The 13,359-nt window shown below is 37.0% G+C and overlaps 1 protein-coding gene across 3 annotated transcripts in view; it reads right to left on the bottom strand.

The window, feature by feature from the left end:
- The window catches only part of Hmgcr (HMG coenzyme A reductase), a 116,946-nt gene that overhangs the window by 12,845 nt on the left and 90,742 nt on the right, over window positions 1–13,359 (bottom strand). For all 3 annotated transcript variants that reach the window (XM_053789739.2, XM_053789740.2, XM_070099609.1), the window contains 5 exons: window positions 11,823–12,013; window positions 11,358–11,464; window positions 10,889–10,993; window positions 9,547–9,677; window positions 1,335–1,501 (listed from right to left, as the gene is read on the bottom strand). In XM_053789739.2, coding sequence (XP_053645714.1) covers window positions 1,335–1,501; window positions 9,547–9,677; window positions 10,889–10,993; window positions 11,358–11,464; window positions 11,823–12,013 — 701 coding nt within the window. The remainder of the gene's footprint in view (window positions 1–1,334; window positions 1,502–9,546; window positions 9,678–10,888; window positions 10,994–11,357; window positions 11,465–11,822; window positions 12,014–13,359) is intronic.

Below are 13,359 nucleotides of genomic sequence, written 5' to 3'. Positions count from 1 at the left end.
ACATATTTCTTACTGCTAGACATGCTGAAAAAGGACAACTGAAATGGTATTCCCACAATGCACCACTGGCTCCCCGATTTTTTTTATATGGTGCACACTGACCATGGAGACTCATTCTCTCACATGTAGGCCTACCAGCTTTCTCCTGCTTGATTTGAAGCCGCTAGAATTTATGCGTATAGATATGTCAAACACGGTATCTCCTATGACTTATATATACGACGGCGACAGTCAAGGGGTTAAAACAAGGTGTACAAGCAAAAAGTTTCATTAAAACAGTCACTTACCAACCACCTCAACATATTCACATGTCGATAAAGTAATTGCAATACTTGAGATATTTACTAGAATCATGCATGTTGATAATGCTATTTATCACACATCCAGGGTAAATAACATTTTTTTTTTTTGCCATGCCAAACTATGCAAAAAAGCAGTAGCTGCCAGAAATATGAAAAAACAGTAAGCAAAAAATAAAATAGGAAATGATAAGAGCTTAGCAGAGAAAATTATATTCGAGAAGGCAAGTCACATTCTTATACGTACAAGCTAGGCCAAAATATGCAAATGCATTACAATTCTCTTCTTTTGTACTAGTGATGTATATATCAGTAAATACATCCATATGCCAATACATACATTTATATGCCTATACATCTAATCTGAAAACTACTAGGCATGTTTCTGCATGCACAAACCATTCTTCCCACCTTTCCCTATAGTGTTAATGGCCTCCACATTTGCCAAAGGCCACCAATCAGTAAAAAGTCCACAGAAACCCATTTTAAATGGGATTCCATTACATGTTTACTATGATAATATTAGGTGAATACAAATGTTGTACTACAGATAATGAGGAAAAAAACATTGCTAAACAAGTTTTTTTTTTTCAGGATAACATCTTGATATTGAGTTTTATCAAGTCATTATATGTATTTTTAAGCTCTAGAAAAGTGAAACAGTCCTGACAGAAGTTTGTTTTCCACCTGTGTCCTTCCTTCATGATGACATTATCTCATAACCATTCCCAATTTCAGAGACCACATCTTTAACTCGGAAATGAAGTCTAGCATATGATAATCCTCCATATCAAATTTCTCTAAATAACATGTATGCCACAATGTAAATTATCTATTAAAAACTTTGTTTTGCAAAAGGCACTGATTCTAATAATCAGCTCTGCATTACCAAAGCAAATAATGCCTATGCAACCATACCTGGCAACAGTATCATCAACCCTCCATCACCAAAGTTGTCACTCCAGATCATTAGTTTGGATCTCACCTACAACTCTCTGTTTCACTTTACCAAAAAAAGTGTTTTTATGCACTTACCTTTGCCAGAAAGCCCAGAGTTATCGAGGGAATCCTGAGAGGGCTGAAGACTATCATGGATGAGATTTTCCTCTAACTGACCTTGTGACTCAAACAGCACATACTTGACAATCAGAGCAACGAGAATCACCATAAACACAATGTGGTCCAGCCCTGCATCCAGCAATCTGTGGAGAAAATTAAGTCACTCTACACTCCACCTCTTCCCATGTATAAAGTAGTATTGTATTCAAAGAAAGCGCTAAGCCCATACAAGCCATTCACTGCTACTCATGTGTATATAAAGCAGAGCAACATACACAAAAATTACCTCAAAAGGAAGGTATGAACCAAAGTAAAAACTATACAAGTGAAAGAAAATATATAGGTGAAGTTAAAGATAAATTAGAACAGGTAAAGCATAAAAAATACAGTAGGTAAAAGGCAGATCACACTTTTTTAAATCAATAATAATAATTGGATACTACTGAATGCAATGGTAATTGAGTGACCAAAACAAAATATACTATTAGTTATCAACACCAAACCATATACTGCTGATTATATAAATCCTTTTTGAGTATGCAATATAGTATTAGCAACAACTATTTAGAAATTACACTTAATTTTTCTTTTTAACATACTGACTGTCTCCCACTGAGGCAGGGTGACAAAAAAAAAAAAAAATTTTTTACCATCATTTACACTACCACTCTTTCCAGAGGCATTTAGATACAACAGTTTAGACGTAACTCTAAACAGCAAATATTCCAAACTCCTTCAAAGTGCAGGTATTTCCCACCTCCAGGACTTTAAAGTCCAGCTTTTAATTTTATTATTCCAAATTTATTTCTGTCATTACTTCCCTCACTTATCCAATGATCTATTAATTTTTCATCAAGCATTCAGTTTACCAACTTTTTTAAAAATACTAATAAAATAAAAAAATAAATAGAAACTCCTTACAATATTTCATACTTCATGAGCATTTAAATTTTTTATTTGCATTTATTCCTTATGGTCACAATCTATAGTAACTAGCTGTTCATAAATACAATACATTCCTTTTTCCACAACTGATATTATTTTTTTTTTTTTTAAAGTCGGCCATCTCCCACCGAGGCAGGGTGACCCAAAAAAGAAAGAAAATCCCCAAAAAGAAAAATACTTTCATCATCATTCAACACTTTCACCTCACTGACACATAATCACTGTTTTTGCAGAGGTGCTCAGAATACAACAGTTTAGAAGCATATACGTATAAAGATACACAACATATCCCTCCAAACTGCCAATATCCCAAATCCCTCCTTTAAAGTGCAGGCATTGTACTTCCCATTATATCCAAAAAAAAATAAATAAAATAAAAAAAAATGCTCTGAACCTTTAAGAATTATACAACATTATCCACAAACCTTTTTATTTTAATACATCAGCCAATTTCTACTAAGGTAGGGCGACCCAAAGAAGGAAACATTTACCATCATTCGTTCTCTAGCTATTCCAAAGTGCACATCACAATTTAAATTATCCTCAAACCTATAACTCCATTAATGTACATTGTAAACAATCAACAACTATTTCCTCTTAACACAATCTGCACTCTCCTTGCAAAATATTTTATTACCATTTCCAGTCAAGGGAATGGGGAGGGAGAAGAATCGAAGTGAAGATCACGTTAGTTGACAATGAAGTTCATGCTTGATAAAAGAACTTATACAGTGGTACCTCGAGTTTCGAACAGCTCCCAACTCGAACAATTATGTAAGTGCATTTTTGGGGGTCTGAAACGGACTAATCTAATTTACATTATTCCATATGGTAACAAATTCGTTCGGTATCAGCAACTGAACAGACTTCTGGAACGAATTAAGTTCGCAACTCGAGGTACCACTGTACTTGTATGTTGATGGGTCACAAACTATATCGAGTAAAATGTAATCTCATGTACTTCATGCTTGATGCTGGTGAATGGCTCTTGATTCAAGGCACTAGAGCTACCCTTCCCTGGCATCAAACCTAATTATTGCCCATTCCCAAGATAATGTATTACCCCTATGGGTTAGGTGCTTCCCCCATAAATACAGTAATTCACTCTTACTTGTTAACCTACTCCCTTACCTGAACGAATATGCTTAATATATGTGAAATTTTCTGTTCTATCAACTGATTTCATCTTAAATTATGCTATAAGCTCAACCTTCTTTCCAAGAATTTTTTTATTAATAATACTTTAATGGTAGAATATAAAGTATATAACCTGACACCTCAGAGAACTGGTCGTGCAAACATCACCAACAGCCAGACACTGGTGTGTTCAGCATGAAGGCTGCCTTTTATGTGGGCTCCACCCCCATCTATTTTCGAATTTAAACTATTGAAAGTGTGCAGCCAAATATACATGGCAGCCACATAATACACAATAAGCAGCACCACGCTCACACCCACAGTACAATACACCCCATACAGTTCCAAAATAGATACGACATGGTTATTTAATATCAGTCACCTGAAAGTTACAAGGTGGAACAAGAGCTAAAATCCACCTCTAATTAAACACACAATATCACATAGCCAATCTAACCATTTGTTATTTATAAAAAATAAACAATAATTTTCACGGTTTAAAAAATACACAGAAAAAAATCTAAATTTTTACTAAGTAAGTCACATTTTAAAAAGGCTGAATAGCTTTTATTTTCTTATTTCCTGTCAACACTTATAGGTAGTAGGTTGGTAGACAGCAACCACCCAGGGAGGTACTACCGTCCTGCCAAGTGAGTGTAAAACGAAAGCCTGTAATTGTTTTACATGATGGTAGGATTGCTGGTGTCTTTTGTCTGTCTCATAAATATGCAAGATTACAGGTACGTCTTGCTACTTCTACTTACACTTAGGTCACACTACACATACATGTACACATTTATTTACACACACTCATCTGAGTTTTCTTTGATTTTATCTTAATAGTTCTTGGTCTTATTACTTTTCCTTTTATATCCATGGGGAAGTGGAATAAGAATCTTTCCTCCGTAAGCCATGCGTGTTGTAAAAGTCAACTAAAATGCTGGGAACAATGGGCTAGTAACCTCTTTTCCTGTAAAGATTACTAAAAAGAATAAGAAGAAGAAAACTGTCAAAGTGGGAAGTCTGAATGTGCGTGGATGTTGTGCAAATGATAAGAAAGAGATGATTGTGGATGTTATGAATGAGAAGAAACTGGATGTCCTGGCTTTAAGTGAAACAAAGCGGGTGGGAGAGTTTCAATGGAGAGGAATAAATGGGATTAGGTCAGGGGTTTCAAATAGAGTTAGAGCTAAAGAAGGAGTAGCAATAATGTTGAAGGATAAGCTATGGCAGGAAAAGAGGGACTACAAATGCATAAATTCAAGGATTATGTGGAGTAAAATAAAGATTGGATGTGAAAAGTGGGTTATAGTAAGCGTGTATGCACCTGGAGAAGAGAGAAGTGTAGAGGAGAGAGAGAGATTCTGGGAAATGTTGAGTGAATGCGTGGGGAGTGTTGAATCAAGTGTGAGAGAAATGGTGGTTGGGGATTTCAATGCTAAAGTGGGTAAAAATGTTATGGAGGGAGTAGTAGGTAAATTTGGGGTGCCAGGGGTAAATGTAAATGGGGAGCCTTTAATTGAGCTATGTGTAGAAAGAAATTTGGTAATAAGTAATACATATTTTATGAAAAAGAGGATAAATAAATATACAAGGTATGATGTAGCACGTAATGAAAGTAGTTTGTTAGATTATGTATTGGTGGATAAAAGGTTGATGGGTAGGCTCCAGGATGTACATGTTTATAGAGGGGCAACTGATATATCAGATCATAATTTAGTTGTAGCTACAGTTAGAGTAAGAGGTAGATGGGAAAAGAGGAAGGTGGCAACAACAAGTAAGAGGGAGGTGAAAGTGTATAAACTAAGGGAGGAGGAAGTTCGGGCGAGATATAAGCGACTATTGGCAGAAAGGTGGGCTAGTGCAAAGATGAGTAGTGGGGGGGTTGAAGAGGGTTGGAATAGTTTTAAAAATGCAGTATTAGAATGTGGGGCAGAAGTTTGTGGTTATAGGAGGGTGGGGGCAGGAGGAAAGAGGAGTGATTGGTGGAATGATGAAGTAAAGGGTGTGATAAAAGAGAAAAAGGTAGCTTACGAGAGGTTTTTACAAAGCAGAAGTGTTATAAGAAGAGCAGAGTATATGGAGAGTAAAAGAAAGGTGAAGAGAGTGGTGAGAGAGTGCAAAAGGAGAGCAGATGAAAGAGTGGGAGAGGCACTGTCAAGAAATTTTAATGAAAATAAGAAAAAATTTTAGAGTGAGTTAAACAAGTTAAGAAAGCCTAGGGAAAGTATGGATTTGTCCGTTAAAAACAGAGTAGGGGAGTTAGTAGATGGGGAGAGGGAGGTATTAGGTAGATGGCGAGAATATTTTGAGGAACTTTTAAATGTTGAGGAAGAAAGGGAGGCGGTAATTTCATGCACTGGCCAGGGAGGTATACCATCTTTTAGGAGTGAAGAAGAGCAGAATGTAAGTGTGGTGGAGGTACATGAGGCATTACGTAGAATGAAAGGGGGTAAAGCAGCTGGAACTGATGGGATCATGACAGAAATGTTAAAAGCAGGGGGGGATATAGTGTTGGAGTGGTTGGTACTTTTGTTTAATAAATGTATGAAAGAGGGGAAGGTACCTAGGGATTGGCGGAGAGCATGTATAGTCCCTTTATATAAAGGGAAAGGGGACAAAAGAGATTGTAAAAATTATAGAGGAATAAGTTTACTGAGTATACCAGGAAAAGTATACGGTAGAGTTATAATTGAAAGAATTAGAGGTAAGACAGAATGCAGAATTGCAGATGAGCAAGGAGGCTTCAGAGTGGGTAGGGGATGTGTAGATCAAGTGTTTACATTGAAGCATATATGTGAACAGTATTTAGATAAAGGTAGGGAAGTTTTTATTGCATTTATGGATTTAGAAAAGGCATATGATAGAGTGGATAGAGGAGCAATGTGGCAGATGTTGCAAGTTTATGGAATAGGTGGTAAGTTACTAAATGCTGTAAAGAGCTTTTATGAGGATAGTGAGGCTCAGGTTAGGGTGTGTAGAAGAGAGGGAGAATACTTCCCGGTAAAAGTAGGTCTTAGACAGGGATGTGTAATGTCACCATGGTTGTTTAATATATTTATAGATGGGGTTGTAAAAGAAGTAAATGCTAGGGTGTTCGGGAGAGGGGTGGGATTAAATTATGGGGAATCAAATTCAAAATGGGAATTGACACAGTTACTTTTTGCTGATGATACTGTGCTTATGGGAGATTCTAAAGAAAAATTGCGAAGGTTAGTGGATGAGTTTGAGAATGTGTGTAAAGGTAAAAAGTTGAAAGTGAACATAGAAAAGAGTAAGGTGATGAGGGTATCAAATGATTTAGATAAAGAAAAATTGGATATTAAATTGGGGGGGAGGAGTATGGAAGAAGTGAATGTTTTCAGATACTTGGGAGTTGACGTGTCGGCGGATGGATTTATGAAGGATGAGGTTAATCATAGAACTGATGAGGGAAAAAAGGTGAGTGGTGCGTTGAGGTATATGTGGAGTCAAAAAACGTTATCTATGGAGGCAAAGAAGGGAATGTATGAAAGTATAGTAGTACCAACACTCTTATATGGATGTGAAGCTTGGGTGGTAAATGCAGCAGCGAGGAGACGGTTGGAGGCAGTCGAGATGTCCTGTCTAAGGGCAATGTGTGGTGTAAATATTATGCAGAAAATTCGGAGTGTGGAAATTAGGAGGTGTGGAGTTAATAAAAGCATTAGTCAGAGGGCAGAAGAGGGGTTGTTGAGGTGGTTTGGTCATTTAGAGAGAATGGATCAAAGTAGAATGACATGGAAAGCATATAAATCTATAGGGGAAGGAAAGAGGGGTAGGGGTCGTCCTCGAAAGGGTTGGAAAGAGGGGGTAAAGGAGGTTTTGTGGGCGAGGGGCTTGGACTTCCAGCAAGCGTGCATGAACGTGTTAGATGGGAGTGAATGGAGACGAATGATACTTGGGACCTGACGATCTGTTGGAGTGTGAGCAGGGTAATATTTAGTGAAGGGATTCAGGGAAACCGGTTATTTTCATATAGTCGGACTTGAGTCCTGGAAATGGGAAGTACAATGCCTGCACTTTAAAGGAGGGGTTTGGGATATTGGCAGTTTGGAGGGATATGTTGTGTATCTTTATACGTATATGCTTCTAAACTGTTGTATTCTGAGCACCTCTGCAAAAGCAGTGATAATGTGTGAGTGTGGAGAAAGTGTTGAATGATGATGAAAGTATTTTCTTTTTGGGGATTTTCTTTCTTTTTTGGGTCACCCTGCCTCGGTGGGAGACGACCGACTTGTTGAAAAAAAAAAAAACTTAACATTTCAAGACAGAAATGTTGAAGGTAGTTGGGAATGTTATTTTGGAGTAGTTGGTGTATTTGTTTAATATATGCATGAAAGGGGAAAGGGAACCTAAGGATTGGCAGAAAGCATGCACAGTCCTTTGTATAAGGGAAAAAGAGGATAAAAGAATTATAGGGTGATAAGTCTTTTGAGAATACCAAGTAATGTGTATGTCCCCCAAATTTCAAAAAAAAAAAATTATTTTTTCTTATGAAAAGATAGAGAATTTTTTCCCAATCATAATGACACCAAAAGTATGAAATTTGATGGAAAACTTGTAGAATTATGCTCTCGCAAAGTTAGCGGTCTCGACAATGTTTACACATCGGCGATTTTCCCCACTTTGAGCCCTATTTTCGGCCAATTCCAGTGTACTAGTCGACAAAAATCATAACTATTTCGCTAGAACTCCATTTTTTCTTTCCTGGAGTTTACCTGGAGAGAGTTCCGGGGGTCAACGCCCCCGCGGCCCGGTCTGAGACCAGGCCTCCTGGTGGATCAGAGCCTGATCAACCAGGCTGTTGCTGCTGGCTGCACGCAAACCAACATACGAGCCACAGCCCGGCTGATCCGGAACTGACTTTAGGTGCTTGTCCAGTGCCAGCTTGAAGACTGCCAGGGGTCTGTTGGTAATCCCCCTTATGTGTGCTGGGAGGCAGTTGAACAGTCTCGGGCCCCTGACACTTATTGTATGGTCTCTTAACGTGCTAGTGACACCCCTGCTTTTCATTGGGGGGATGGTGCATCGTCTGCCAAGTCTTTTGCTTTCGTAGTGGGTGATTTTCGTGTGCAAGTTCGGTACTAGTCCCTCTAGGGACATTTACCGATTTCAATTATCCAATAAAGTGGTCATAATTTAGCAATTTTGCCAATTTCACACAGATTTCAAAAGATGCCAATTTCCAAATAGGGTCCAGAATAAACTAGAAAGACATTCCTGGCACTAAAATAACAAGTTCTCTGTTCATTAGTCACATCCCCAGGCCCCTCTTATATTTCTTTGGCTTTCCACTTTGAATTTTTATTTTTACAAAAAAATAGAAGATTTACTGTTATGCAGACTACTGCATTAGTGTAGAAATGGAATAAATAATATCATCGCACTTGTGAAAGAATATCAGACTCACCAGTTGATGTGTATTGGACTCTTAGCATGATTTGTTTACTTTTGAACTTTGGTAAAAATCGAACATTTCTGCTATTTTGAGCTCAATTTCAAGGTATTTTTCATTGTAAAACCAGTCAAAATCATCTCAATTTCTGTAATATGTTTTCCATTCTATAAAATGAGACCAGGAAAACCAGAATACAACAATAAATACCATACGAAAATACAGTGCAAAGTCACTGTTTTAATCCAAAAACACGGTCAAAGTTTTTTTTTTCTCATTACACACTGTGTGCTGCAGAATTTTTTTTATACTGTGCATACTGACCATATAGACCCATTCTTTTTTTATATGTAGGCCTACCAGCTTTCTCTCACTAGATCTGAAGGTGCTAGAATTTAGGCGTACTAATACGTCAAAAACCCTGGGGCGTAAGCCGTACTAGTACGGCCGAAACCCTGAAAGGGTTAATGAAAGAATTAAGGGTAAGACAGAAAGCAGGACTGCAGAGGAACAAGGAATTCTGGAAAGGGTTATTTATTCTCTGAATTTTATGACTACCATCATCTAATGGAGGATTAATGGAAAATTAAAGAATGTTTGTAACCATACTTAAGACCAACACACCATCAAACAAAAACTCAACCATCTGCGATCTGAATTTCATTCACACGAATACCTGATACTACTAACCTGACAATAACATGTGGATCAGTAGACGAGTTAAAAGAAGCATTGTCCATCAGTGTAACAGTATTTGATGAAAGGGAGAGCGACCAACGGGTGATGCCATGTACTAGCAGGAGACCAGCAGACATTATAACCTGTTGTGACAAACCATGTAAGGTTAACATCAGACAGTACACATGTGCATGTGCACACATGCATGCACACATACAGTGCAAGGCAAAAAAATAAGTTATATATTTGGTAATGTGTGACAACACCTTTATCTATTTTTCATAACAATATACTATTAACCATCTACAGTACTTATACGTACTATACAATAACACTACTTATGCCATAACTCTTCCAAAATTCTTCAACTGATATACAGTACTCTTTTCACAATAATCATCTCACCTCACCTTTCAACATTAAACTCGTTTTTTAGTGCATTGGTTATCTCCCACCAAGGTAGGGTTATCCAAAAATGGAAGAGCATTCACTATCACTCATTCTCTAGTGGTCTCTCTGGATATGCACAGGCATCACATTTCAAAGAACTAATGAATCACAACATTACCTGTTCCTCACATAACACACTTACGCATGTTTGCTGGACACCCAAGCCTCTATCACACATATCTTAAATTATGTAATATACAGTCATCCCTTCTCAAAAAAATTTTGTGAACACAGTTCTTGTTTTCCAAACTAAAGACTACCTATGAATATTTATATTACAGCATGCATGACCTGTATTATCAACTCTATTAGTTATATTATAAATTCTGATCTTCATTTCAAGATGAATGAAACCATATTTAGCAATGATTGTGATTTCAATCACTGGTGTGGCCGTCCTGAGACTACCAGCTTAGCTTGCTATCCATGTCATTGCAGCATAATGGATAGCACATCAGGCTGATTATTTCACAACATAGGTTTAAATAACACATCACTTCTTAAAAATTATCCACTTTATCTCAGCCCTTTCAGAACCCAAGTAACAAGTACTTCATATGTATATATGTCAATCATTCACTTCAAAAAGAATAAAAAGGCACAATACCATGACTAGAACAATACACAAATATCCCACACATGAGAGAAAGAAACTAATGACAACATTTAAGTCCGACTTGGAGCATTAACTAGTCACAAATGAGCATGTAACTAGTTAATGATCCAAGTCTGACTGAAACATCGTCACTTGTTTTTCTCTGTGTCTGATATTTGTGTACGAATCATTCACTTGCTCCTAACAAAACTGCTTCCACTCAGTAATGTCCATTGCTATTTCTTTAAATGAATCCAAATGTAGTCTGATAATACTCCTTAAACAAGTGTCATACAGTAAGTACAGTACCTTGACTCGCTGGACAACAGGATTTGGCTTCTCTTCCTCGACCATGGCACGAGCTAGCGTTGCCATCTGCCATGGAGGTTGTCCAGAAGAGCATCTGTTTGACAGCTGAAATATAACATTAATTTAGTGTGTGTTTTATAATTAGTCCAACAATTACACTCTAAAATAATATATACCGAAGTTCACTTGCCCATAATTCTGCATCCTCACATGATAAACACTAAAACTTCTTCTATTTTAGTATCTATTAAATGTTTGTTTGAATTACAACAGTAATTTTAATATTAATTATGCAAACTGAAATTTCATATTACAGTATCACAAATGTAAATATAGAAGGATACAATATTTTAAGACTTCAGATTGTACTGAAAGACATGAAAGGTCTATTGAAATGTTACCATGCACCAAGGTTGAGTGGCAGTAATATAAAAATTTATTTGGAGCAACAGTTGAAATGGTGTCTCACCTCGAGGACAAGAGAGAGACAGGCAGGGAAGAAGGTCATGAAGACAATGTAGTTAACAACAATGGACATGCAGGCAAATGCACACATCTGCTCCAGACGGCTGACACCTGTAAATAACATTAGAACATGAAGCATTTGTATTTTATTGCTCAGTCTTTACAGCATCAGTAGCTCATCAAGTTGAAAGACTCAAACTGTCTTTTTAAAATAACATAAAACTGCAAGCCACTCTATAACACTTAGATTTCTATTTAAAAGTGATGCCTTTCAAAACTCTATCAGAGATTCATTCTAAACTCAATTCCAAATACATCCTAAAACTAAGTATAAAGTGTGTGTTCCACAGCACTAGAATACTGCAATGTTAATTCCTTTACATTTTATTTCTATGTGCTCTTCCCTATACCTGAGTAACAATATTTGCCCCTTTACATTTTATTTCTATGCACTCCTACCTATACCTACCTGAGAGTGTGCCAGCACCAATGACTAGGGCCTCAACAATAGTGTCAAGCGTGAGAGAAGGTCCTAGACGAGCCATGCCGTAAGCAATATTCGTGTGGACTTCCGTCTGACTGGAGGACGACAAGGCAAACTGAGCCAGAAGGCTAGCCCTACTAAGATCCACCAGAAGTAGGAAAAAAAACAAAGCATCTCTGAAATTAAAAAATTATTAGAGATAAAAACATTGCCCATTTATTTAGCATAAACAAGTAACTATAAGCAACAGATAGGGAAGGAAGTTTTAAGATTTACAGACCACTGGGATCTAAAGGTCATTCAGCGATACATGCCAATCAAGATTCCCTACTCGAATATACATGAACATAAAACCTCTTAAAATAAAAAAATTCACAAACACTCATCAAAACAAAGTGAAGTCACAAACAGGGAGTCTTCCATTACCCACTGGCACTACCATATGAGAAGTAGAATGAACACCTTTTCCCCAATCAGGTTATTTTTTTTTTTAAGATACAATCACAACAAGATGCCAGCCAGTGGCAGTGACACTTAGAAGCAATGCCACCTAGTGGTCTGCTCTGTTTTTTCAACTCTTCAGTTTTCCCTTGCCTTCAAGCCAAGTATGCAGAGTAAGTCTATTTTTGACAACGTTCTACTATAACTAAAGTTTTACCAAGTCATCTAGTTTCCTTATTCTTATTATTTATCCTTACTTTTCTATTTTGCTTTTTCCTATTCCTAAAACTGTCTTTTCTCAAGTGTACACTGAAAGTGAAAGTGGTAACTTGTTCACTAATGGTTATTTATATTTAAAGTTAGTGCCCTAACTGAATAAAATCATAAATATGTGGATCTAAACAATAGGACAGTTGGCAAGATACAAATACAAATAAATACAAATATTTTACTGGCATTTCCCCAAAAATTATCCACGCAAGAAAAATTGACAATCCCATACAATGCACATCATTTCAAGCAGACAAACTATAATAATAATAATAATAATAATAATAATAATAATTCTAGGTAGTAGGTTGGTAGACAGCAACCACCCAGGGAGGTACTACCGTCCTGCCAAGTGAGTGTAAAACGAAAGCCTGTAATTGTTTTACACGATGGTAGGATTGCTGGTGTCCTTTTTTCTGTCTCATAAACATGCAAGATTTCAGGTACGTCTTGCTACTTCTACTTACACTTAGGTCACACTACACATACATGTACAAGCATATATATACACACCCCTCTGGGTTTTCTTCTATTTTCTTTCTAGTTCTTGTTCTTGTTTATTTCCTATCTCCATGGGGAAGTGGAACAGAATTCTTCCTCTGTAAGCCATGCGTGTTGTAAGAGGAGACTAAAATGCCGGGAGCAAGGGGCTAGTAACCCCTTCTCCCGTATAAATTACTAAATTTAAAAGAGAAACTTTCGTTTTTCTTTTTGGGCCACCCTGCCTTCGTGGGATATGGCCGGTGTGTTGAAAGAAAGAAAGAAATAATAATAATAAGAAGAAGAAAAATAATATGTATCTTTATTTACT

Source organism: Cherax quadricarinatus, chromosome 68 (assembly GCF_038502225.1).
Source record: "Cherax quadricarinatus isolate ZL_2023a chromosome 68, ASM3850222v1, whole genome shotgun sequence".
In the NCBI taxonomy this organism is placed as follows: domain Eukaryota; kingdom Metazoa; phylum Arthropoda; class Malacostraca; order Decapoda; family Parastacidae; genus Cherax; species Cherax quadricarinatus.
The sequence above is the reverse complement of the archived record's forward strand: the minus strand, read 5'-3'. Positions and strand labels throughout refer to the sequence as shown.